Source organism: Oncorhynchus kisutch, linkage group LG25, assembly GCF_002021735.2.
Source record: "Oncorhynchus kisutch isolate 150728-3 linkage group LG25, Okis_V2, whole genome shotgun sequence".
NCBI classification, from domain to species: Eukaryota; Metazoa; Chordata; class Actinopteri; order Salmoniformes; family Salmonidae; genus Oncorhynchus; species Oncorhynchus kisutch.
Genome location: NC_034198.2, coordinates 5,776,306 through 5,802,960, shown reverse-complemented (window position 1 = coordinate 5,802,960; position 26,655 = coordinate 5,776,306). Strand labels below are relative to the sequence as shown.

At 43.7% G+C, this 26,655-nt stretch overlaps 1 protein-coding gene across 1 annotated transcript; it reads right to left on the bottom strand.

The window, feature by feature from the left end:
- Positions 1-1,958: 1,958 nt before the first annotated feature.
- On the bottom strand, positions 1,959-26,264 carry LOC109875694 (putative RNA-binding protein Luc7-like 1). Its single transcript, XM_020468116.2, has 10 exons — positions 26,049-26,264; positions 23,464-23,558; positions 5,685-5,783; positions 5,425-5,535; positions 5,159-5,302; positions 4,351-4,527; positions 3,983-4,071; positions 3,799-3,840; positions 3,531-3,695; positions 1,959-3,390 (listed from the first exon to the last, which is right to left on the bottom strand). The coding sequence occupies exons 1-10, from the start codon at positions 26,107-26,109 to the stop codon at positions 3,243-3,245; spliced, it is 1,131 nt and encodes a 376-aa protein (XP_020323705.1). The 5' UTR covers positions 26,110-26,264; the 3' UTR covers positions 1,959-3,242.
- Between the last annotated feature and the right edge of the window lie 391 nt (positions 26,265-26,655).

Here is a 26,655-nt window from a genome sequence, read left to right as displayed (position 1 = left end):
AATGTAGCGAACTACCAGGGCCACGTAGCAATGTAGCGAACTACCAGGGCCACGTAGCAATGTAGCGAACTACCAGGGCCACGTAGCAATGTAGCGAACTACCAGGGCCACGTAGCAATGTAGCGAACTACCAGGGCCACGTAGCAATGTAGCGAACTACCAGGGCCACGTAGCAATGTAGCGAACTACCAGGGCCACGTAGCAATGTAGCGGACTACCAGGGCCACGCAGCAATGTAGCGAACTACCAGGGCCACGTAGCAATGTAGCGAACTACCAGGGCCACGTAGCAATGTAGCGAACTACCAGGGCCACGTAGCAATGTAGCGAACTACCAGGGCCACGTAGCAATGTAGCGAACTACCAGGGCCACGTAGCACACTACCAGGGCCATGTAGCAATGTAGCGAACTACCAGGGCCACGTAGCAATGTAGCGAACTACCAGGGCCACGCAGCAATGTAGCGAACTACCAGGGACACGCAGCAGATTACCAGGGCCATGTAGCAATGTAGCGAACTACCAGGGCCACGCAGCAATGTAGCGAACTACCAGGGCCACGCAGCAATGTAGCGAACTACCAGGGCCACGCAGCAATGTAGCGAACTACCAGGGCCACGTAGCAATGTAGCGAACTACCAGGGCCACGTAGCAATGTAGCGAACTACCAGGGCCACGTAGCAATGTAGCGAACTACCAGGGCCACGTAGCAATGTAGCGGACTACCAGGGCCACGTAGCAATGTAGCGAACTACCAGGGCCACGTAGCAATGTAGCGAACTACCAGGGCCACGCAGCAATGTAGCGAACTACCAGGGCCACGTAGCAATGTAGCGAACTACCAGGGACACGCAGCAATGTAGCGAACTACCAGGGACACGCAGCAGACTACCAGGGCCACGCAGCAATGTAGCGGACTACCAGGGACACGCAGCAGACTACCAGGGCCATGTAGCAATGTAGCGAACTACCAGGGACACGCAGCAGACTACCAGGGCCATGTAGCAATGTAGCGGACTACTAGGGACACGCAGCAGACTACCAGGGCCATGTAGCAATGTAGCGAACTACCAGGGACACGCAGCAGACTACCAGGGCCATGTAGCAATGTAGCGAACTACCAGGGACACGCAGCAGACTACCAGGGCCATGTAGCAATGTAGCGAACTACCAGGGACACGCAGCAGACTACCAGGGCCATGTAGCAATGTAGCGAACTACCAGGGACACGCAGCAGACTACCAGGGCCACGTAGCAATGTAGCGGACTACCAGGGCCACGCAGCAGACTACCAGGGCCACGTAGCAATGTAGCGAACTACCAGGGCCACGCAGCAGACTACCAGGGCCATGTAACGAACTACCAGGGCCACGCAGCAGACTACCAGGGCCACGCAGCAGACTACCACGGTAACGTAGGCAACGTCTAGGGTCACATACAGTAAGAAGCCTGGAACAGTTATTCTCAATCCAAAACAGCATTACTCAAAACTGAAGCATGCAAAGTCCATCATGTCTACACACATACGCAGACTTCACCGCTCGCATGCCAAGACTATGATAATAAGGGTTAATATTTGTATTCATAACATGAAAACTTGTAAAACTCTATGGAGAGAAAAAAAACTAGCAACCGTTTGTGAACAAAGGACAATAAATTCTAAAACTTAAGAAAACCTTGTCCGTATTAGTTATGACATTAAATTGAACTGCTACAATCTCTCCAGCGATAAACATCCTCAGTTAGTATAAACCACAGATATAGAAGCAGAGGGTATTTCACAAGCTGACAGAAACGAGCTTGCTGATGTTCACAACTGACCAAATTCCCTTAGATTTCCTAATGTCCTGATCCAGTCAAACAAGAACAATATGGCTTAGTTTATCAATCTTAGGCCAGATATATGCAGAAGACATTCTATAATTACTGGTATGTTAAATATTTAGTGCAACATCAAATGGCAAATTGATGCAACCAGCATTGTGAAATAGCCTCTAGGAAGGGAAGAAAGCCTTGCACGGAGAAGCCAATCCAGTATGCTGGGTCGTGTTTATTAGGGCAATAACTGAAAACATTTAGCAACGTTTTTACAGGAAAACAAACATGTAGGTTTCTAAGTCCAGGTGACCCCCCCCCCCCCCCGTTTCAGTCCAGTATCTTCCATTTGGTGCCTAATGAACACCACCCAGGACAGTATGCTGGAGGTATATTTATGCAAAGTATCTCAATCACACATAGCAATTCTGACAGTTTAAAAATAACAGTATCATAAAACACGGCAATATGGAAATGCTCTATTCTTTAAGTTTATGGCCAACGGTCATTCATTTATCCTTTCTCTAGTTTCAGCTACTGATTCCCCCAGGAAATTAATATTCAGGACAGTTTTATAGAATATAGAATCATATGCATGTCATCAACAGCCATCACATCTAACATACACTGTCAGGACTTTATGTACTCCCACGCCCAATGTTCAACAACCCCCCACAACTTTATCCCAGGATATATTTAAACGCTTGAAACTAAAATATATATGCATGTACAATATACAGGTGACAAAATAAAGGAAACACCAAAATAACGAGTTTTAGTAGGGCGTTGGGCCACCATGAGCCGGCATAGATTCTACAAGTGTCTGAGACACCATTCTTCCATGAGAAACAGTGGTGGAACACGCAGTCTCGGGCACCGCTCCAGAATCTCCCATAAGTGTTCAATTGGGTTGAGACCTGGTATATGGTTTACATCATTTTCATGCTCATCAAACCATTCAGTGACCACTCATGCCCTGTGGATGGGTGCATTGTCATCCTATAGGGGTATAGCCATGGTAGCCAAAATAATGGCCGGCCCAGCATTTTTATACATGACCCTAATTATGATGGGATGTTCATTTCTTAATTAACTCATGAACCACACGTGTGGAGGCACCTGCTTCCAGTATACTTTGTTTTACTGAAGTGTTTCCATTATTTTGGCAGTTACCTGTATATACTTCTGCGGTCATATAAGCGCTATGTATTTGGGACAGTGGATTGGCTGGAATATCGGTCAACGCAAAACATCTCTGGATCATTTTGATAAGGGAACGGAGGGAGAATTCATACAAGGAGAGAGTTCAAATAGATGTAATGGACAGATATGAAAGAGAGACAGACAAAAGGAGGTTGTGTGTTGAGGATGGAGACAGCGAGAGAGAGAGAGAGAGAGAGAGAGAGAGAGAGAGAGAGAGATAGAGTCCTCAAAGGTCTCTATCCCTGACCTCCGCCCGGCGGGATTCTGTTCTCCCGTTCTGATCCCTGCTGTCCTGCCGCCGCTCCGAGGATCCCCTCTTCTTGCTTCGCTCCCGTGAACGTTCTCTGGAGGAGCGATCGCGATCCCTGGACGACCTGGAACCGTAAACACTGTCTCGTTACACACAAATCTGTGTGTGTGTTTGTCGTGTGTATATATTATAAGAAGATTTATTATTATGCGTGCACTTGTTTAAGTAATAAGATGGAACGTGCGTGCGTGTGTACACTCCTACTTGTGTCGGGAGCTGGGCTCGTGGCTGTGGCGGGCGCCCTTGCTGCGGGATCGGCTGCGGTGGCGTCGCCTCCTCTCACGGTCCCTGGAGCGCGAGCGGGAGGAACGCCGCTTCTCCCGAGACGAGGAACGCGAACGGCGTCTCCTACGGTCGCGAGAGCTGGACCTGCAGCACGGACCCAGAGAAGTGTTTTATACAGCAATAAACTAGGAGATAGTGTTTTGAATAGAGTTCATGTGGCAGTAGATGGCTGGTGGCCCATACTAACCTTCTATGTTCCCTGCTCCGTTCCCTGCTCCGTGATTTGGTCCTATAAAAGTGACAGAAATCAATTGATGAGATACCACAGGGAAAATATCTGCATTTGTCTCCACATACAGTACATGGATTTTCCAAGAAGTGCTGCCATCTGCCTACATCAATTTCATGATTTTTGCCAAGTTAAGACCCACCTCTTCTTCATCCTCTCCTCCTTCTCTCTCTCTTCTCTCCTCTTCAGGCGATCCTGGTTCCTCTTCTCCTGCTTTTCCAGGACGGTTTTCTGATAGAAAATGTTCAGCAATGACATTCGCCTCAGTGTTTACATTAAAATGTCTTATGTGAATACATTCTAATGTCAAAAAGAATGTTCTTGCGGCAAAATTTAAATTAATCCCAAAAGGGAGATGTTTCCTGTACTTTGTTTTTGATTAAAGTCCCTGTGGAATGCTCAAAAGGGGAAAGCAGTCAACAACAAAAAATCCCCCTTTGAGGATTATACTTCCACATCTCGCTAGGTGTATTCAGTAACCTATTTGGTCTGAGGTGGTTCAGAGCATACCTTCAGGGCTTCCAGTTTCTCCCTGATCTGGATGAAGCCCAGATGCAGCTTCCCGCCAAAGTGGTCGGCCAGGCGACGGTCGTTGTCGTGGAGACCCAGGTAGGCCGAGCACACTTCACAGACACGAAGCTTCTGCTGCTGGAAACTGGAGGCAGGCATGGAGTTTCTGTACTCCTCCTGAGAAGGACAAAACCGAAGAGATGGAGAAAGATAATGAATCAGGATAGGAAAGAAGGGGTTTCGAGTTCAGTATGGCAAAAACTAAGTGAAACAGGATGGTTCCACCTTGTCCAATAAGAAAATATTTAAATTTTCCATTCCAAAATGTTTTTGCTACATTGTGCCCTACTGAACACGACCCAGGTCTACATTCAAAATCAAATCAAATTGTATTGGTCACATACACATGGTTAGCAGATGTTAAAGCGAGTAGAGAAATGCTTGTGCTTCTAGTTCCGACAGTGCAGTAATATCTAACAATTCTGCTACAACCACCTAATACACATAAATTTAACTAAAGGGATGGAATAAGAATATGTACATATAAATATATGGATGAGCGATGACCGAACGGCATAGGCAATAGATAGTATATAATACAGTATATACACATACGAGATGAGTAAGACAAGATATGTAAACATTATTAAAGTGGCATTATTAAAGTGACTAGCGATCCATTTATTAAAGTGACGCATTCAGTAACCCATTTGGTCTGAGTTCTGTATTCAGTAACCCATTTGGTCTGAGGCGTGCTAGTTTGATGGAAAATAAGCATGCTGTGAGTAAAACAACCCCTCCTCCTCACCTCAGCATCCCTCTTCCTGCTGCGAACTTTCTCCACTTCCTGTAGGACCTTCTGGGCCTCATCCACATTCCCCTCGGCACCCAGCTGCTCTGCCTTGGCCAGGAGCTTCCCAATCTCCTCGTTCAGCTCGTGAACCGTCTCTGCCTGGAGAATAACAAACAAGTCAACAACAGCATAAAATGAGTCAAAATAAGAAAGTTTTCAACAACATGTCATCCTTACACTCCAAAATAAGATTCAGTGAACAAGGTTCATCTTGCCCTCACCTTTTCAGCCACCTCAGCACTGATCTCGTCTTGGGTCTCAACCAGTCGTTTCTTGGCCAACTCTGTTCTCCGGTCGCAGTCGGCAATGAAAGACTCCAGGTGATCCACAGCCTATTGCCGACAATAGAAGAGTAAACTCCATATAAGTCAATGGAACACAGACTTCTGCACTGGTAAAATGAACTGGGAGAAGTACAACTTACTTGCGAGGAAATAAATTAAGTTGTTTTTAAATCAAGCCAACTGTGGATATCACTTACGTCAAGCTCAAAGAAGAGGTCTCTCTCCTTGGAGGCAATTTCATAGTCGGCCCGGAGTGCCAGGTCGTGGGTCTTCGCACATTCTCCCAGATCCATACGCTGTTGATGAAGTCAACGTTAGCCAGTCAAGACACAGCCATAGATCCAGTCTGCAATGAACTACTTTAGAAGTCACAAAATATTCAGAATAGATTAACCACTATTACCGACTACACTTCGACTGCTGATTCAATAATTACACACAGGTAACAGAAATTAAATTAAATGTTACACGGAAGAATGAAGGTGTAAACTGCAATAAAATGTACATATTTTCAGAGTAGGGTTGTAACGATACCAAAATTGTACTAACGATGTGATACCAGGCCAAAAACCTACCTGTGATTGGGTCCCAAGGAATGTAGTAAGGAATATACAGTACCAGTCAGTTTGGACACACTCATTCTAGGGTTAGTCTTTATTTGTACAATTTTCTACATTGTATAATAATAGTGAAGACACCAAAACTATGAAATAACACATATGGAATCTTGTAGTAACCCAACAAAAATGTACAACATATCAAAATATATTTTATATAAACTCAGCAAAAAAAAGAAACGTCCTCTCACTGTCAACTGCGTTTACTTTCAGCAAACTTAACGTGTAAATATTTGTATGAACATAAGATTCAACTACTGAGATAAACTGAACAAGTTCCACAGACATGTAACTAACAGAAATTGAATAATGTCCAAATCAAAAGTAACAGTCAGTATCTGGTCACCAGCTGCATCTCCTCCTCATGGACTGCACCAGATTTGCCAGTTCTTGCTGTGAGATGTTACCTCACTCTTCCACCAAGGCACCTGCAAGTTCCCGGACATTTCTGGGGGGGGGGAAATGGCCCTAGCCCTCACCCTACGATGCAACAGGTCCCAGACGTGCTCGATGAGACTGAGATCCGGGCTCTTCGCTGGCCATGGCAGAACACAGACATTCCTGTCCTGCAGGAAATCACGCACAGAACGAGCAGTATGCTGGAGGGGCATGTCAGGATGAGCCAACAGGAAGGGTACCACATGAGGATGTATTCCCTGTAACGCACAGCATTGAGATTGCAGGCAATGACAACAAGCTCAGTTCGATAATGCTGTGACACACCGCCCCAGACCATGACGGACCCTCCACCTCCAAATCGATCCCGCTCCAGAGTACAGGCCTCGGGGGTAACGCTCATTCCTTCGATGATAAATGTGAATCCGACCATCAACCCTGGTGAGACAAAACTGCCACTCGTCAGCGAAGATCACTTCTTGCAAGTTCTGTCTGATCCAGCGACGTTGGGTTTATGCCCATAAACCGGTGATTGTTGCCGGTGATGTCTGGTGAGAATCTTCCTTAAAACAGGCCTACAAGCCCTCAGTTCAACCTCTTTCAGCCTACTGCGCACAGTCTGAGAACTGGAGGGAGGGATTGTGCGTTCCTGGTGTAACTCAGGCAGTTGTTGCCATCCTTTACCTGTCCCGCAGGTGTGATGTTCGGATGTACCAATCCGGTGCAGGTGGCGTTATGCGTTACGTGGTCTACCACTGCGAGGACGATTAGCTGTCTGTCCTGTCTCCCTGTAGCGTCGTCTTAGGCGTCTCACAGTACAGACATGGCAATTTATTGCCCTGGCCACATCTGCAGTCCTCATGCCTCCTTGCAGCATGCCTAAGGCAAGTTAACGCAAATGAGCAGGGACCCTGGGCATCTTTCTTTTGGTGTTTTTCCAGTAGAAATGCCTCTTTAGTGTCCTAAGTTTTCATAACTGTGACCTAATTGCCTATTGTCGGTAAGCCGTTAGTGTCTTAACGGCCGTTCCACAGGTGCATGTTCATTAATTGTTTATGGTTCATTGAACAAGCATGGGAAACAGTGTTTAAACCCTTTTACAATGAAGATCTGAGAAGTTATTTGGATTTTTACAAATTATCTTTGGAAGACAGGGTCCTGAAAAGGGGAAGTTAATTTATTTTAATTTTATATATCTTCAAAGTAGCCACCTTTTGCTTTGACATCCTCTCAACCAGCTTCATGGGGTAGTCACCTGGAATGAATTTCAATTAACAGGTGTGCCTTGTTAGAAGTTACTTTGTGGAATTTCTTTCCTTCTTAATACGTTTGAGCCAATCAATTGTGTTGTGACAAGGTATGGGTGGATACAGAAGATAGCCCAATTTGGTAAAAGACCAAGTCCATAAAGGGTGGCTACTTTGAAGAATCTCAAATATATTTTGATTTGCCTAACACCTTTTGGATTCCATATGTGTTATTTCATAGTTTTGATGTCTTCACTATTATTCTACAATGTACAAAATAGTCAAAATAAAGGAAAGCCCCTGAAATGAGTAGGTGTCCAAACTTTTGACTGGTATTGTAAATGCATAATAGTCTGCATTTTCATTGTGACAGTAAGGTGACAGCCCACTAGTCCTATACGAATCCATCTTTAGCCTACTCTTCAGACAACTTTACACACAGCCTACACACTCTTCCCAAAAGTTAGGCACCAAACATAATTTAAGAAATCAGAAAAATACTGACTTGATTCAGATTTATCTTACATTACATTGATATGGCATATGAATCGTACCTTTAGAGCATCTGAGTAGACCATCTATGCATTTCCTTTTTTCCTGTGCCATCCATATCTGTGCATATCTAAGGTATCATGTTAGCTAGCTAACATGACCGTTATCAAACCAAAAACTTGCAGCCAGCGACAAGGTTTATAAATATAAAACGTGCGCCAATTCGCAGTAGAAAGGGGAGACGGTAGCTCTGGCAATATGGGGGAATACCTTTTGAGTTTGGGCTAGATACTCATGGATTTCAGTGATGTAAAGGCACAAGCATGGCTGTCACTGTGCTCTACTTTTCCCTCTATGGCAGTGGCACTAGAGGCTATGTGACAACGAAGCCTAGTCAGACTGGCCTGCTTGTTCTACAGGCAAAACTAAAAGATACGTATCCACTTTGCTCGCACTGCAAGCTGCACTAAAATTTTAAACAAATGTAACAGAAACCCCATCCCAGCTCACCGTCGCGACTAAATAACATTTTAAAACTGACGGAGAGGCGCAGAAGGAACCGATGGAGAGAAGCAGCAAAGGAGGCTAATGGCTGGTTAGGGGATGCTAGAAGTCCTTTGGGTAGTGGACTTTTGTTGATAGACACAGGAAACTGTTAAGTGTGAAAAACTCAGTAGTGTTTAAGTTCTTGACACAAACCGAAGCACCTGGCACCTACTACCATACCCTGTTCAAAGGCACTTAAATCTTTTGTCTTGCCCATTCACTCTTAATGGTACACATACACAATCCATGTCTCAATTGTCTTCAGGCTTAAAAAGCCTTCATATCTTTCACCTGGTCAATCTATGTCAGGAAAGAGCAGGTGTTCAAAATGGTTTTGTACACTCACTGTAGTAATTGGTAGCAGTAGAAGATGTATTGTTGGCCACTAGTTTACTCCAGTGGGGGGGGGGGGGGGGGGGGGGGGGGGGGGGGGGGGAATGACAAATGATGCAAACAATTATTTTGGGTTCAATCTGCAATATTGAAGCAGATCTACACCCCCCACAAATATAAAAAAGATTTGTCCTTCATTCATTGCTATGATCATCTCCTAAAGAAAAAATATAATTCTAAGAAGTTATCCCTTTCTCTATGTGCCCCCAAATGTTTAGCTAGCTAACGAGTTAACATGATTGATCAAGGCGCTTTATAAATGGTTAACGGCCCCGTAAGTGGTTTCAGAATGGCTGTGACATGATATAGGCCCCTAGAATGGAGAATTTAAATACATTTTTTTTTACTTCAAAAGAAGTTTGGGCTAGCAAAGCCTAATCATTACAATTATTGTCTGGGTGTTTTTTTTCCTTGGAGCTTCCATATAAAAAGTGTAGGAGCATAGAAGACTAACATGATCACACTTTAGAGCCCTGGAGGCAGAGACAGCAAAAGTAGGTAGGGGTGCAGAGACAGCGAAAGTAGGTAGGGGTGCAGAGACAGCGAAAGTAGGTAGGGGTGCAGAGACAGCGAAAGTAGGTAGGGGTGCAGAGACAGCGAAAGTAGGTAGGGGTGCAGAGACAGCGAAAGTAGGTAGGGGTGCAGAGACAGCGAAAGTAGGTAGGGGTGCAGAGACAGTGAAAGTAGGTAGGGGTGCAGAGACAGCGAAAGTAGGTAGGGGTGCAGAGACAGCGAAAGTAAGTAGGGGTGCAGAGACAGCGAAAGTAAGTAGGGGTGCAGAGACAGCGAAAGTAAGTAGGGGTGCAGAGACAGCGAAAGTAGGGGTGCAGCAGCACCCCCTGGTTTGCGCAACCTTGAAGTTCAGATGGGAACAGTAATAACTGAAGTCTGGACACTGACTGTAGGCTCATATGTAGACCATTAACTCCTGCATAATTAAGTTTATTGCAGTAAAAGGACGCACCAATTATTAATTTGTCTCACCCCAGACCTGACTGCCCTCGACCAGCACAAAAACATCCTGTGGCGGACTGCAATAGCATCGAATAGTCCCCGTGATATGCAACTGTTCAGGGAAGTCCGGAACCAATACACGCAGTCAGTCAGGAAAGCTAAGGCCAGCTTCTTCAGGCAGAAGTTTGCATCCTGTAGCTCCAACTCCAAAAAGTTCTGGGACACTGTGAAGTCCATGGAGAACAAGAGCACCTCCTCCCAGCTGCCCACTGCACTGAGGCTAGGTAACACGGTCACCACTGATAAATCCATGATTATCGAAAACTTCAATAAGCATTTCTCAACGGCTGGCCATGCCTTCCGCCTGGCTACTTCAACCTCGGCCAACAGCTCCGCCCCCCCCGCAGCTCCTCGCCCAAGCCTCTCCAGGTTCTCCTTTACCCAAATCCAGATAGCAGATGTTCTGAAAGAGCTGCAAAACCTGGACCCGTACAAATCAGCTGGGCTTGACAATCTGGACCCTCTATTTCTGAAACTATCTGCCACCATTGTCGCAACCCCTATTACCAGCCTGTTCAACCTCTCTTTCATCTCGTCTGAGATCCCCAAGGATTGGAAAGCTGCCGCAGTCATCCCCCTCTTCAAAGGGGGAGACACCCTGGACCCAAACTGTTACAGACCTATATCCATCCTGCCCTGCCTATCTAAGGTCTTCGAAAGCAAAGTCAACAAACAGGTCACTGACCATCTCGAATCCCACCGTACCTTCTCCGCTGTGCAATCTGGTTTCCGAGCCGGTCATGGGTGCACCTCAGCCACACTCAAGGTACTAAACGACATCATAACCGCCATCGATAAAAGACAGTACTGTGCAGCCGTCTTCATCGACCTCGCCAAGGCTTTCGACTCTGTCAATCACCATATTCTTATCGGCAGACTCAGTAGCCTCGGTTTTTCGGATGACTGCCTTGCCTGGTTCACCAATTACTTTGCAGACAGAGTTCAGTGTGTCAAATCGGAGGGCATGCTGTCCGGTCCTCTGGCAGTCTCTATGGGGGTGCCACAGGGTTCAATTCTCGGGCCGACTCTTTTCTCTGTGTATATCAATGATGTTGCTCTTGCTGCGGGCGATTCCCTGATCCACCTCTACGCAGACGACACCATTCTATATACTTTCGGCCCGTCTTTGGACACTGTGCTATCTAACCTCCAAACAAGCTTCAATGCCATACAACACTCCTTCCGTGGCCTCCAACTGCTCTTAAACGCTAGTAAAACCAAATGCATGCTTTTCAACCGGTCGCTGCCTGCACCTGCATGCCCGACTAGCATCACCACCCTGGATGGTTCCGACCTAGAATATGTGGACGTCTATAAGTACCTAGGTGTCTGGCTAGACTGCAAACTCTCCTTCCAGACTCGTATCAAACATCTCCAATCGAAAATCAAATCAAGAGTCGGCTTTCTATTCCGCAACAAAGCCCCCTTCACTCAAGCCGCCAAGCTTACCCTAGTAAAACTGACTATCCTACCGATCATTTCGACTTCGGCGATGTCATCTACAAAATGGCTTCCAACACTCTACTCAGCAAACTGGATGCAGTCTATCACAGTGCCATCCGTTTTGTCACTAAAGCACCTTATACCACCCACCACTGCGACTTGTATGCTCTAGTCGGCTGGCCCTCGCTACATATTCATCGCCAGACCCACTGGCTCCAGGTCATCTACAAGTCTATGCTAGGTAAAGCTCCACCTTATCTCAGCTCACTGGTCACGATGGCAACACCCATCCGTAGCACGCGCTCCAGCAGGTGTATCTCACTGATCATCCCTAAAGCCAACACCTCATTCGGCCGCCTTTCGTTCCAGTACTCTGCTGCCTGTGACTGGAACGAATTGCAAAAAAAAAAAATCGCTGAAGTTGGAGACTTATCTCCCTCACCAACTTCAAACATCAGCTATCTGAGCAGCTAACCGATCGCTGCAGCTGTACATAGTCTATTGGTAAATAGCCCACCCTTTTCACCTACCTCATCCCCATACTGTTTTTATTTATTTACTTTTCTGCTCACCAATATCTCTACCTGTACATGACCATCTGATCATTTATCACTCCAGTGTTAATCTGCAAAATTGTAATTATTTGCCTACCTCCTCATGCCTTTTGCACACATTGTATATAGACCCCCCCTTTGTTTTCTACTGTGTTATTGACTTGTTAATTGTTTACTCCATGTGTAACTCTTTGTTGTATGCTCACACTGCTATGCTTTATCTTGGCCAGGTCGCAGTTGCAAATGAGAACTTGTTCTCAACTAGCCTACCTGGTTAAATAAAGGTGAAATAAATAAATAAAAAAAAGGAACAAGAGTAGAGAAATATGACTTCTTTCTTTCAGCATCTTGAGAGAATGTGAATGTATGGATAAGGACTTGTGTAGCCTAAACGTGATAATTTTTCAGCCACATAAATCATGTATCCAAGATCAACTTAAATACTATCAGAAACATGGTGGATCGTTTTCACAGCTTTTCATTTCTTTAAAACTGGTCAAACTGTTGACATTCAATCATTTTGTATGTACAATGCCTTCAGAAACTATTCATACCCCTCGACTTTATCCATATTTTGTGTTACAGATGGAATTCAAAAACCTCACCAATCTACACACAAAACCCCATCGCAAAGTGAAAACATGTTTTTCAAATTCAAAACTCTAACTAGGCCACCCAATGTGGTCTTGATAAGCAACTCCAGTGCACATTTGGCGTCATTTTAGGTTATTGTCCTGGTGAAAGGTGAATGTCTCCCAGTGTCTGTTGGAAAGCAGACAACCAGGTTTTCCTTTAGGATTTTGCCTATGCTTAGCTCTTCCATTTCTTTTCATCTTAAAAACTCCCTAGGACCTTGACAATGACAAGCATAACATGATGCAGCCAATGTGTATTTTTCCAAACACAGTGCATTTGGAAAGTATTCAGACCATTACTTTTTCCACATTTTGTTATGTGAAATATTACATTCACTTAAGTATTCAGACCCTTTCCCCTCAAATCTACACACAATACCCCATAATGACAAAGCGAAAACAGGTTGACATTTTTGCAAATGTATTAAAAATAAACAAATACCTTACATGGGTACTCAGTACTGCTATGAGACTCAAAATAGCACTAGATGTTTACAGCTTGGAGTAAAGCATCGGAATACCTAAAAAAATAAACTGAACTTTGTTGAAAACCTGTTTTTGCTTTGTTATTAAGGGGAGGGAAAAAAACTATTGAATCAATTTTAGAATAAAGCATTAACGTACCAAAATGTGGAAAAAGTCACGGGTCTGAATACTTTCCGAATGTACTATATGTAATGGGGAAGTGTGTATAGATGTGCGTATAGAGATACATATATTTGATACTGCTTGACAAAAATAACAATATTGGTCGACCAACAGCCTATCGACCAGTTGACTAATTGGGGTCAGCCATAATTTCTTAGCCAATTTCTTTTGCAGTTTTACTTTAGTGCCTTACTGCAAAGAGGATGCATGCTTTGGAATATTTGTATTCTGTACAGACTTCCTTTTCACTCTGTCATTTAGGTTAGTATTGTGGAGTATCTACAATGTTGATCCATCCTATCACAGCCATTAAACTCTGTTTTAAAGTCACAATTGGTCCCATGGTGAAATCCCTGAGCAGTTTCCTTCCTGTATCTATTTAGTGACTGGGTGTATTGAGACACCATCCAAAGTGTAATTAATAACTTAACCTAGGGCTGGGCGATATGGCAAATCAATTACCACAATATTAATCAAATAATGTATAAAAAGGTGCATGTCTGCGCCAGACTCAAGCATGCCTGAACAAACCTAAGGATTAATGTTTCTTATTTATTGTCAGAAGTAGAACTCACAAATAATATTAACTCCACTTTTTGTTGTTGTAAAGCTATAAAGCCTTACAAGTTATGAACAAGAAATAAAAAACTAATTGTGCAAGTCAATATGCATTATAACTGTTAGCCTAATGGCACATCACAGTTGAAGTTGGGGTAGTTGCTGTCTTACAAGCAAGAAAGACAAGTCTGTCTACGGTCTCTGGCTTTAAAGCTGCCCTATGGCAGGTCACCATGTTGTCACCTGTGCTAAAAACACTGAAGGGGAGCTGGTCGCAGGAATGAACAGGTAGCGCTTTGCCAGGTGGCTGACTTTGGAAAGTTTTTGGGGTGGATTGTCCACCAGTCCAGAGGATTGGTTTCACGGTCAGCATCAGTAGACTGAAGTTTGCAGCTGAGTTAGCTGAGGTCCTTTTCCACCAACTGGATTTCAGTAAGACCTGTGGTAGTGGAGCATGGCTTTTTGAAAAAAAAAATGCCCAGAGACTCTTTTTAGCTGGCAGTTGTGGTGAAGCAGCAGCAACATCTCCCTGTGCTGGGCTTAGGTTTTCATGTCCCTCATTGACTATCTGTGTGACAGTTCTTGCTCGTGTTGATTTAAACAGAGGGTCGACTAACAAGGTTATGTCCAGGAGGTCATCTGTGGCTAGGTATTCATATTTCTCATTCAGATAGTCCATGACTATTGTTTTGATGATTTGGGTGAGCTCTGTTTCATGACGTCTGTACTGAACAGGTGTAGTTCCAGCTTCAGGTAAGACACACTGACATAAAGACTCATCAGACAGAGCATTTGTGAATTCTAGGAATGGGGTCAATGCCTGGTTGATGATGGACTCAAGATCATCTGTACCTGTATAGGTGGGAGTTAAGTGCCTGGTCACTGGACAAGACCTGTGAAATGGCTTTCTCCTGCTCCAGTACCCTTTGCACCATCTTTTGACGTGATCCCCACCTGATAGGTGACTGTCACCAACTTTTGCTGGGGTAGGTTGCGTTCCTTTGAGCAACTGCCAGGTCTCTGTTCTTTTTCCACAAATAGGAAAAGGCACCTACCACTTTCTTACACACTCCAATTGCTCGATCTACCCGTTTGTCTCTAACCACTCTCTAAGAGAAATCAAAAGATTTTAATAAAAATGTTTAAAAAAAATCACAATTCTCTCTTTAGTTATGTACAAATGTAATATTTGACTTAATCAGTTGATGAAAAAAAAATTCATTTAGTTTCATCTTACCAACCACTTCAAATATACACAATTGACAAGGTTACTTACCATTGGCCAAGTGCAGACAACGTCCAAAACATTGCATTCGGGTCCATTTGTTGATTTGAGCGGCCTTCACCACGTTCACACCCCTATTTGTTGTAATGCAGACCTGTCTGTCTTGACTGAGTCCCCAGGAGGTGAGAGCGTGCGTCAGTGCTATAGCTTAAGCCGTTTGGTTGTCGGGAAAGTATGATGTTTGATGGCATTTATTTTGAAGACTCCACTCTTTGTTAAAATAGCAGATAGTGAGGCTAATATAAGGCTCTAGGAGTAGAAAAACGTAAAATCTGTCGAGCTGTTCCTCAACTCTTTCCCTACACTCGGCGTAGAGTTTAGGCAGTGCAGTGTGAGAGAAATGTTTGCGGCCAGGGACCACGTACCTGGGGTAAATTAAATTGATAAGCCTCTTGAAACCGTCATTTTCGACTGTGCTAATTGGTAGCATGTCCTTAGCAATGCAATGCATAATAGCATTTGTGAGGTCTGTCTTTTCAATGTTTGCTTGTAGGGCATAAACGATGTCAGTGTTGACTGAGTCGGGCAAACATCACTAGATTGGCTGGTGCTTGAGGGGCGTTGATCAATACCGTGACACAAACTCAAACTTCCTGCATGTTCCAAAGAGTGATTTTGCTTCAGACGGTGAAAAATTTGCATCGAACATTGCTCTGCTCTTTGTCGGACTTCAAAAAGCAAAAACAAAATTACTGAAACATTTTAACCCTTTATCAATAATTTATTCGTTGGAAGCTGCTCCTCCATGGCTATTACTGCCACTGTTTTCACCTACATCACTCATTTTTCAAGGTTAATAGTGGCTACTCTATCCCTCGAGGTGCTAAGTTTTTTTAGTGGGCGTGTACCTCTCCACGTGCATAGTGTCACTTCTCCACACGTTCCTAGCTGTGTCACAGAGGTGAAATGGACTGCTGTACCTAATTATTCTATATCGACATGATCTAAAATGAATCTAAACCTTTTTATTTAGTTAGAGGGAATTCATTACCTCGATAATTATTGATATATCACCCAGCCCTATGTTGTTTTTTATTACCCATCTACCAATAGATTACATTTTTACCTTTATTTAACCAGGTAAGCCAGTTAAGAACAAGTTCTCATTTACAACTGCGACGTGGCCAAGATAATGCAAAGCAGTGTGAAACAGAGTTACACATGGAATAAACAAAAATACAGTCAATAACACAATAGAAAAGTCTATATAAAGTGTGTGCAAATGAAGTAAGATTAGGGAGGCAAGGCAATAAATAGGCCTTAGTGGCGAAATAATTACAACTCAGCAAATAAACACTGGAGTGATAGATGTGCAGAAGATGGATGTGCAAGTAGAGATACTGGGGTGCAAAGGAGAAGAAAACATTTATTAATAAAATAAAATAATTACAGATGGGCAATGTACAGGTGCAATGATCTGTAAGCTGCTCTGATAGCTGATGCTTAAAGTTAGTGAGGGAGATATGAGTCTCCAGCTTCAGTGATTTCTGCAGTTCGTGCCAGTCATTGGCAGCAGAGAACTGGAAGGAAAGGCGGCCGAAGGAGGAATTGGCTTTGGGGATGACCAGTGAAATATACCTGCTGGAGCGCGTGCTACAGGTGGGTGCTGCTGATATGGTGAACAGAGAGCTGAGATAAGGCGGGGCTTTACCTAGCAAAGACTTATGATGAATTGGAGCCAGTGGGTTTCGCGACGAATATGAAGCGAGGGCCAGCCAACAAGAGCATAAAGGTCGCAGTGGTGGGTAGTATATGGGGCTTTGGTGACGAAACGGATGGCACTGTGATAGCAAACTGGATGCAGTCTGAGTAGAGCGTTGGAGGCTATTTTGTAAATGACGTCGCCGAAGTCGAGGATTGTTAGGATAGTCAGTTTTACGAGGGTATGTTTGGCAGCATGAGTGAAGGATGCTTTGTTGAGAAATAGGAAGCCGATTCTAGACTTAATTTGGATTGGAGATGCTCAGTGTGAGTCTGGAAGGAGAGTTTACAGTTTAACCAGACACTTAGGTAGTGGGGCAAAAAAGTATTTAGTCAGCCACCAATTGTGCAAGTTCTCCCACTTAAAAAGATGAGGCCTGTAATTTTCATCATAGGTACATTTCAACTATGACAAAGAAAATGATAAGAAAAAAATCCATAAAATCACATTGTAGGATTTTTTATGAATTTATTTGCAAATTATGGTTGAAAATAAGTATTTGGTCAATAGCAAAAGTTTCTCAATACTTTGTTATATACCCTTAGTTGGCAATGACAGAGGTCAAACGTTTTCTGTAAGTCTTTACAAGGTTCACACACATTGTTGCTGGTATTTTGGCCCATTCCTCCATGCAGATCTCCTCTAGAGCAGTGATGTTTTGGGGCTGTTGCTGGCCAACACGGACTTTCAACTCCCTCCAAATATTTGCTATGGGGTTGAGATCTGGAGACTGGCTAGGCCACTCCAGGACCTTGAAATGCTTCTTACGAAACCACTCCTTCATTGCCCGGGCGGTGTGTTTGGGATCATTGTCGTGCTGAAAGACCCGGCCACGTTTCATCTTCAATGCCCTTGTTGATGGAAGGAGGTTTTCAATCAAAATCTCACGATACATGGTCCCATTCATTCTTTCCTTTACACGGACCAGTCGTCCTGGTCCCTTTGCAGAAAAACAGCCCCAAAGCATGATGTTTCCACCCCCATGCTTCACAGTAGGTATGGTGTTCTTTGGATGCAACTCAGCATTCTTTGTCCTCCAAACATGACGAGTTGAGTTTTTACCAAAAAGTTATATTTTGGTTTCATCTGACCATATGACATTCTCCCAATCTTCTTCTGGATCATCCAAATGCTCTCTAGCAAACTTCAGACGGGCCTGGACATGTACTGGCTTAAGCAGGGGGACACGTCTGGCACTGCAGGATTTGAGTCCCTGGCGGCGTAGTGTGTTACTGATGGTAGGCTTTGTTACTTTGGTCCCAGCTCTCTACAGGTCATTCACTAGGTCCCCCCGTGTGGTTCTGGGATTTTTGCTCACCGTTCTTGTGATCATTTTGACCCCACGGGGTGAGATCTTGCGTAGAGCCCCAGATCGAGGGAGATTATCAGTGGTCTTGTATGTCTTCCATTTCCTAATAATTTCTCCCACAGTTGATTTCTTCAAACCAAGCTGCTTACTTATTGCAGCCTGGTGCAGGTCTACAATTTTGTTTCTGGTGTCCTTTGACAGCTCTTTGGTCTTGGCCATAGTGCAGTTTGGAGTGTGACTGTTTGAGGTTGTGGACAAGTGTCTTTTATACTGATAACATGTTCAAACAGGTACCATTAATACAGGTAACGAGTGGAGGACAGAGGAGCCTCTTAAAGAAGCAGTTACAGGTCTGTGAGAGCCAGAAATCTTGCTTGTTTGTAGGTGACCAAATACTTATTCTCCACCATAATTTGCAAATAAATTCATAAAAAATCCTACAATGTGTTTTCTGGATTTTTCCCCCTCATTTTGTCTGTCATAGTTGAAGTGTACCTACGAAAATTACAGGCCTCTCATCTTTTTAAGTGGGAGAACTTGCACACTTGGTGACTGATTAAATACTTTTTTGCCCCACTATTTGCAGTTGTCCACATATTCTAAGTCAGAACCATCCAGAGTAGTGATGGTAGGCGGGCGGGTGCGGGCAGCGATCGGTTGAAGAGCATGCATTTAGTTTTACTTGCGTTTAAGAGCAGTTGGAGGCCACGGAAGGACTGTTGTATGGCATTGAAGCCCGTTGGGAAGTTTGTAAACAGTGCCCAAAGAAGGGCCAGAAGTTTACAGAATGGTGTCATCTGCTTAGAGGTGGAGCAGAGAAAAAACAGCCGCAAGAGCGACATCATTGATGTATACAGCGAAGAGAGTCGGCCCGAGAATTGAACCCTGTGACACCTCCATAGAGACTGCCAGAGGTCTCGACAACAGGTCCCTCCGATTTGACATACTGAACTATCTGAGAAGTAGTTGGTGAACCAGACGAGGAAGACATTTGAGAAACCAAGGCTGTTGAGTCTGCCGATAAGAATGTGGTGATTGACAGAATCGAAAGCCTTGGCCAGGTCAATGAATACGGCTACACCGTATTGTCTTTTGTCGATGGCTGTTATGATATCGTTTAGGACCTTGAGCGTGGCTGAGGTGCACCCATGTCCAGCTTGGAAACCAGATTGCATAGCGGAGAAGGTACGTGGGATTCGAAATGGTAGGTGATCTGTTTGTTAACTTGGCTTTCAAAGACCTTAGAAAGGCAGGGTAGGATATATATAAGTCTGTAACAGTTTGGGTCTAGAGTGCCTCCCCCATTGAAGAGGGGGATGACCGCAGCAGCTTTCCAATCTTTGGGGATCTCAGACAATACGAAAAGAGGTTGAACAGGCTAGTAATAGGGGTTGCAACAATTGTGGCGGATTATTTTAGAAAGAGGGTCCAGATTGTCTAGCTCTGTTGATTTGTAGGGGTCCAGATTTGGCAGCTCTTTCAGAACATCAGCAATCTGGATTTGGGTGAAGGAGAAATGGGGAAGGCTTGGGCAAGTTACTGTGAGGAGTGCAGAGCTGTTGACCGGGTTAGGGGTAGCCAGGTGGAAAGCATGGCCAGCCGTAGAAAAATGCTTATTGAAATTCTCGATTATCGTAGATTTCAGTGGTGACAGTGTTTCCAAGCCTCAGTGCAGAGGGCAGCTGGGAGGAGGTGCTCTTATTCTCCATGGACTTTACAGTGTCCCAGAACTTTTTGGAGTTTGTGCTATAGGAAGCAAATTTCTGTTTGAAAAAGCTAGCCTTTGTTTTCCTAACTGCCTGTGTATATTGGTTCCTAACTTACCTGAAAAGTTAAATATCGTGGGGGCTATTTGATGCCAATGCAGTGCGCCACAGGATGTTTTTGTGCTGGTCAAGGGCAGTCAGGTCTGGAGTGAACCAAGGGCTATATCTGTTCCTGGTTCTAATTTTTTTTAATGGGGCATGCTTATTTAAGATGGTGAGGAAAGCACTTTAAGAATAACCAGGCATCCTCTACTGACGGAATGATGTCAATATCCTTCCAGGATACCCAGGCCAGGTCGATTAGAAAGGCCTGCTCGTTGAAGTGTTTTAGGGATCATTTGACTGTGATGAGGGGTGATCGTTTGACCGCGGACCCATTACGGATGCAGGCAATGTGGCAGTGATTGCTGAGATCCTGGTTGAAGACAGCAGAGGTGTATTTAGAGGGCAGGTTGGTCAGGATGATCTTTGAGGGTGCCCATGGTTACGGATTTGTACCTGATAGGTTCCTTGATAATTTGGGTTAGATTGAGAGCATCTAGCTTAGATTGTAGGATGGCCGGGGTGTTAAGGATATCCCAGTTTAGGTCACCTAACAGTACGAACTCTGAAGATAGATGGGGGGCAATCAATTCACATATGGTGTCCAGGGCGCAGCCGGGGGGGTCTATAACAAGCGGCAACAGTGGGAGACTTATTTCTGGAAAGGTGTATTTTTAAAAGTGTAACCTCAAATGATTTGGGCACAGACCTGGATAGCATGACAGAACTCCGCAGGCTTACTCCATCCCCTTTGGCAGTTCTATCTTGGTTGAAATTGTTATAGATGGGGATGGAAATTTCTGAATTGTTGGTGGCCTTCCTAGGCCAGGATTCAGACACGGCTAGGACATCAGGGTTTTGGCAGAGTGTGCAAAAGCAGTGAAAATAATTAACTTAGGGAGGAGACTTCTAATGTTAACATACATGAAACCAAGGTTTTTACAGTTACAGAAGTCAACAAATGACAGTGCCTAGGGTATAGGAGTGGAACTGGGGGCTACAGGGCTTGGGTTAACCTCTACATCACCAGAGGAACAGAGGAGGAGTAGAATAGGGAAACGGCTAAAGGCTATAAGAACTGGTTGTCTAGTGCGTTGGGGACAGAATAAAAGGAGACGATTTCTGGGTGTGGTGGAATAGATTCAAGGCATAATGTATAGACAAGGAAATGGTAGGATGTGAGTACAGTGGAGGTAAACCTATACGTTGCGTGATGAGGTTTTGCCTCCGGAGGCATCAATTAACGTAGATGAGGTCCCCGCATGTGTGTGGGGTGTGACGAAAGAGCATCTAAGGAAATTTGGGTGGGACCGAGGGCGCTACAGTGAAATAAAGCAATAAAAACTAGCCAAGACAGCAGTAGACAAGGCATATTGACATTAGAGGCATAAAGCAATCACAGGTGTTGATCAGGAGAGCTAAGACAACAACAGATAAATGGCAAAGAAAGGGCAGAGCGGGTCGGTTAGATACATACAGGACCTGAGTTCGGGGGTTGGGGCCAACAGGTAAATAAAATGAGTTACCGTGTTATTGAAACAGTCCAGGGGGAATCAGCTGTGTACCCGAGTGATCATAGGGTCAAGAATAGCAATAGGTGAGACAGGGTGCTGTACAGTGTATTCACAACTACACTGGGCGAGCCGGAGACACAGCATTCAGAAAAAGCTGACAGGCCGGGGCACGTAGATGGTTCTGCAGCGATATCGTAACAGAATAGCCTGTTGAGACCACATCGGGCAATCTCGTCGGCATGGAGTCGTGATGGATCAGCAGGCCTCCGTGTCGACAATAAAGGGTCCAGGACAATTGGCAAAGAAGGTAATTGTAGACCTAGAATAAGTTGGTCTACGGGCCTCGCTCGAGGCTAGCTGGTGCTTGCTTAGGGACAGATGCGTTAGCTAACAGTAGCCACTCGTTTTCAGCTAGCTAGGAGTATTGATCTAGTGTAATAAACCAGAGCAGCAGGAATCCAGTGATATGGTAGAGAGAAGCAGTCCGATATGCTCTGGGTTGATATCGCGCTGTGCAGACTGGCAGGTGATTGTCCGAGCTAAGGCTGGCTGATTCCAGGGAAAAGAGGCGAGGACAGCTAGCCGTGGCTAACGAAGATTAGTAGCTAGTTAGCTCCTGATGGAAGTTCCAGTTATAAGGAACAAAAATAGCAGAGCCGAACCGCATTGGGTGAGGCGGGTTGCAGGAAAATATATTTAGTTTGTAGATAGAAGTGAGATTAAGATATATACAAAAAAAGACTGGCTATTTACACAGGATAAGACAAAGACAGATACACGTACTACTGCGCCGCAATCTTAGATTAAAATTGTTGCCCTTCTTTGAGAGGCATTGTAAAACCTCCCTGATCTTTATGGTTGAATCTGTGTTTGACATTCACTGCTTGACTGAGGGACGTTACATATAAATTGTATGTGTGGAGTACTGAGATGAGGTAGTCATTCAAAAGTCATGTTAAACACTATTATTGAACACAGAGTCGATGCAACTTATTGTATCACTTGTTAAGCACATGTTTACTCCTTAACTTACTTAGGCTTGCCATAACAAAGGGATTGAATATTTATTCGACTTTAGACATATCCGCTTGTCATTTTTAAATCATTTGTAAAATATTCTAAAAACATAAATCCACTTTGACATTATGGAGTATTGTGTGTAGGCCAGTGACACAAAATCTAAATTTAATTCATTAAATTCAGACTGCAACACAACAAAATGTGGAAAAAGTAGAGGGGCGTGAATACTTTCTGATGGCACCTAAATCTTCCGGGCCCTAAATGTCCCCGCTTCCACAAGAGAAGGGGCGGCAGGGTAGCCTAGTGGTTAGAGCGTTGGACTAGTAACCGGAAGGTTGTAAGTTCAAACCCCCGAGCTGACAAGGTACAAATCTGTCGTTCTGCCCCTGAACAGGCAGTTAAGTTAACCCACTGTTCCTAGGCCGTCATTGAAAATAAGAATTTGTTCTTAACTGACTTGCCTGGTTAAATAAAGGGGGAAAAAAATAAAAAATCATTAAAAGAAGCAGAAATGCATGAGAAAACTTGATTGAAAACTAGATTATTGATGATGCATTCTTTCATTCTATCGATGTAGGACATTATTCTGGTTAGCAAGGCTTTATTTAGTATACTAGCGCAACAAGACAAGTTCACTAACAAATAGCCTACCAAATGTAAGAAATTATAAGCAGAAAAATAGCTAAACAAGGCTTTAAAAGAAATAGTTATTCCCTGCACCCCTTGTCAAAACGTATTCCGCCGACCCTGTCTGGAGGAGACACAATGGAAGAAGAGTGCGCTTAGTCTACTTACAGTTCCGGAGAGGATGTCGTGGGGACAGCAGTTCAGGAGATGGCTTTTGCAGACCCTCTCATCAGTGAATTTGACCCTCTGCCGCGTCTCATCCCCTGAAACAGTACAAAACCAACAGTTAGAAAGACCTCACATACTCATCCACTAGAGCGAGGTATCCAATGCTTTAGCATAACTATGTGTGCCCATATTAGGGTAAAGGGGCATAGACTTGACAATTTTTACAATTGTATCTTGGGATTCTCCTTATTGGGGTGATATGAACAGATACATTGAGCTACAATGTATCATACTGACAGAATGTGTGCCTTTGGACAGTATTCACAACATCCACTTGGGGCCTGCGTGGCGTGTCCCTAATGGCTTGATGTATTTTCTGCTGTGAATTGGAGGCTTACCTTACCAGAGCCTCGAAACTACATGAATAATGTAATAATATAGGCCTACGTTTGGCTAAGACTCAGAATGACTTTCCACTCTCCTGTCTTTCTGAAAGCACTTGTTCAACTAAAGAATGTTGGCCTATAGAAAAACAACATGATAGTAAGCTTACTGTATGGGTGTTATGATTGACATGGACAGGTTCATCAGGCTACCTTGGTCTCATGGCATTGTCATTCAGCTTAAATGGGCTGCCTGTGTCACTGTAACAGCTGTTACTGTGTCAGCTAGATCTTCTAACTTCAACAAAACAAAAGGCCCCTAAAAAAAAGATTTTGGCTTAGCCTATAGTTGGCGCCAACCAAGTCCTTGGCACAAATGCAACATAGTAAATAATAAAACCAAGAAGGGAAAAAAATTGTAGTTTTATACACACTGCGAGCTGCAACATATACTGTACCCATCTGCATCTTCAAGACCTCAGCTGCAGAATTTTAAACCCACGGTAGAAAAGTATAAAATGGGAACTGTTTTCTTGCCCATACCTGTAGTAAGGAAGTTGATATGAATGACACACAAGTCAGATTGTATTGCTTGATAATAGATGTCTTGCTTGACAATAGACGTCTAAAGCTCCTTGGCCTTCAGTGCAACCAGACAATGTCTTAGTTCAGGCTGCATGTACTACTTCCAAATTGTAATTCAAAGAGTCATTGAAGAATTTTATATCCTTGTTGTGATGCTAAAAAAAAAAGTACAACAACTTCCGGAAAGCAAACAATTGTTTGGATTACTATTGTTCATAACAGCTTTAAAAATCATGTGACTCACGGCTCGATGAACATGAGGCTTTTCTGCAACTCCTTTGCAGATTGAAGTTGGCTGGCAAAGATACACTGAACCTTTATGAATAAAATAAAGGGGCCACAATTGTTCAATTTGTATGCAACATATGTCGGGAAAAATTTGAATTCATCTCAACACTCACACACAACCCCACTCGACAAACTCACTTTGTTAGTCTGATTAAGCCCAAAGAAGAACCATGGATTGAAGTCAGTTTATCCGACTTTACGTTACCATTGTAGACATGACATCCTTACTAAATGGCGGCTGTTATGTTTTTAATGTTTGTATCCTTGTAGCCAGATACGTCATTTACTATGGAAGTGGTGCTTCTACAAATGCTACACAATATAGTAGATACCGTGCAAGGTATGACTGTTTTAAGCTCCTGTCAATGAACACAAATATTGTGGTAGTTCTACTTTCAAAAAATGAGTTTACTATTTGCATCAGCTTTTTTTGTATTTCCAACATGATGTATTCTTATTTATAATATAATTAATATAGTGTGTTTGTAAAACACCAAAGGTTAAAGTCCAGCATCTAAAACATCTCTTAGATCACACTCATACTTCATATTTACTTCTAGTGATCATGTCTTGTTAAACATTGTTTTATGCTTTAGATTATTTGCCATTTTAACCCACATTCACAGGCATTGTGGTGGAGCTAGAGCTGCAAGCACTGTAGGATGTTGCATTTGCTTCTGTCATTAAGGGTTGTGTGTATAACCTTGTTGATGGGGGTATTAGGTGGTCTCATCTTCAAACGTCAATTTTCCCAACAGTTTTGATATCCATTTATCATGATCCATTACACCATAGCACAACAAACTGCTTAATACTAACGTAGAAATATACTTTTTTTCACACATGCATATAACATTGTGTAATAGTCCCATAGTGTAAAAATGTTTAACTACCCATAATATTCTAAAAACCAGAGTTACATGGCAAGTTCTAATAACTTAAAATTCTTAAGTTAATAGAAAATATTATGAAAATGTAGCTATAACATGAGTTTTATCCCCGATTTTTCAGGGACCCCTTAAACTCTGAGGCCCACAGTAGTTGAGAATCACTGATCTAGACGGCTGGTCTATCAACGATTAATGGCGAAGTGGACGTCATTAGCTATGGATACAAACATTAAATCGTGAAACAACAACTAGGCCGGGGTCAAATCATGAATGAGCTCCTTTTGTGTCACACAAACGTCCTCTTGTACGCCATTCATTAAAGGTATGCCCATCTGACACACGACACAAAAACTAGTTTGCTAGGCTAACTGCAAGCCACACTGGCTCCATCTTTTAGCTAGCACGCTAACAAGCTAGCCACCGCCTTTTTGCTACTCACCGTCCCTCGCAGTCCCCATTAGTTGATCGAGCAAAGCTCTCATTTGAGCTTGGGCCGACATTGTTGTGGGTAAATTGTTTAAAGCTTCTCCACACAACACAGACGATAACCCAGTCTATGGAGGTGTATCCTATATTATTGAGGAAATATGTTTACTCTTTGGACAGGCTTCTTCAACGATCTCGCCAGGCCCCTCTTTCGCAGTTGAGGAAATGACGACACCTTGTATTATTGAAAACACGCCCATATGCTAGAATTTGCCAATTGGAGTGTCGGTTGGTAAGAGAACTAACCAATCATAACTACTTGAACGCAAGTAAGCTCATTTCACCTACATAACCAGAGAGGAAGAGGTGAAACGAGAGGTATCACTCTCGCCTAAATGTGTCCAAAATAAAACCAATGCATTTCTATGGGCTTGTTTTAGACCTAAACTTGTCGTCTTCCTTCCCGCAAGGGAAGAACGACAGCCTCCCATAGTATAGCTCAGTGCTGCCCCCTCTCATTGAGTCCACGGAAGTTCAAGGCCGACCGCGGTACTGCAGGCGTTGTTAGCAGAAAACAGGATCTGAATGTAAAAATTGCACTCTTCGCGTGAATAAAACAA

Bases quoted from the DNA above. Each gene is read 5' to 3' on its own strand.
- LOC109875694 (XM_020468116.2), bottom strand. From the start codon at position 26,109: ATGTCGGCCCAAGCTCAAATGAGAGCTTTGCTCGATCAACTAATGGGG. The intron at 3,841-3,982 runs GTGGGTCTTAAC...TCACTTTTATAG, and splicing joins GAGGAGAGGATGAAGAAGAG to GACCAAATCACGGAGCAGGG. The intron at 3,696-3,798 runs GTTAGTATGGGC...TCCGTGCTGCAG, and splicing joins CGGAGCAGGGAACATAGAAG to GTCCAGCTCTCGCGACCGTA.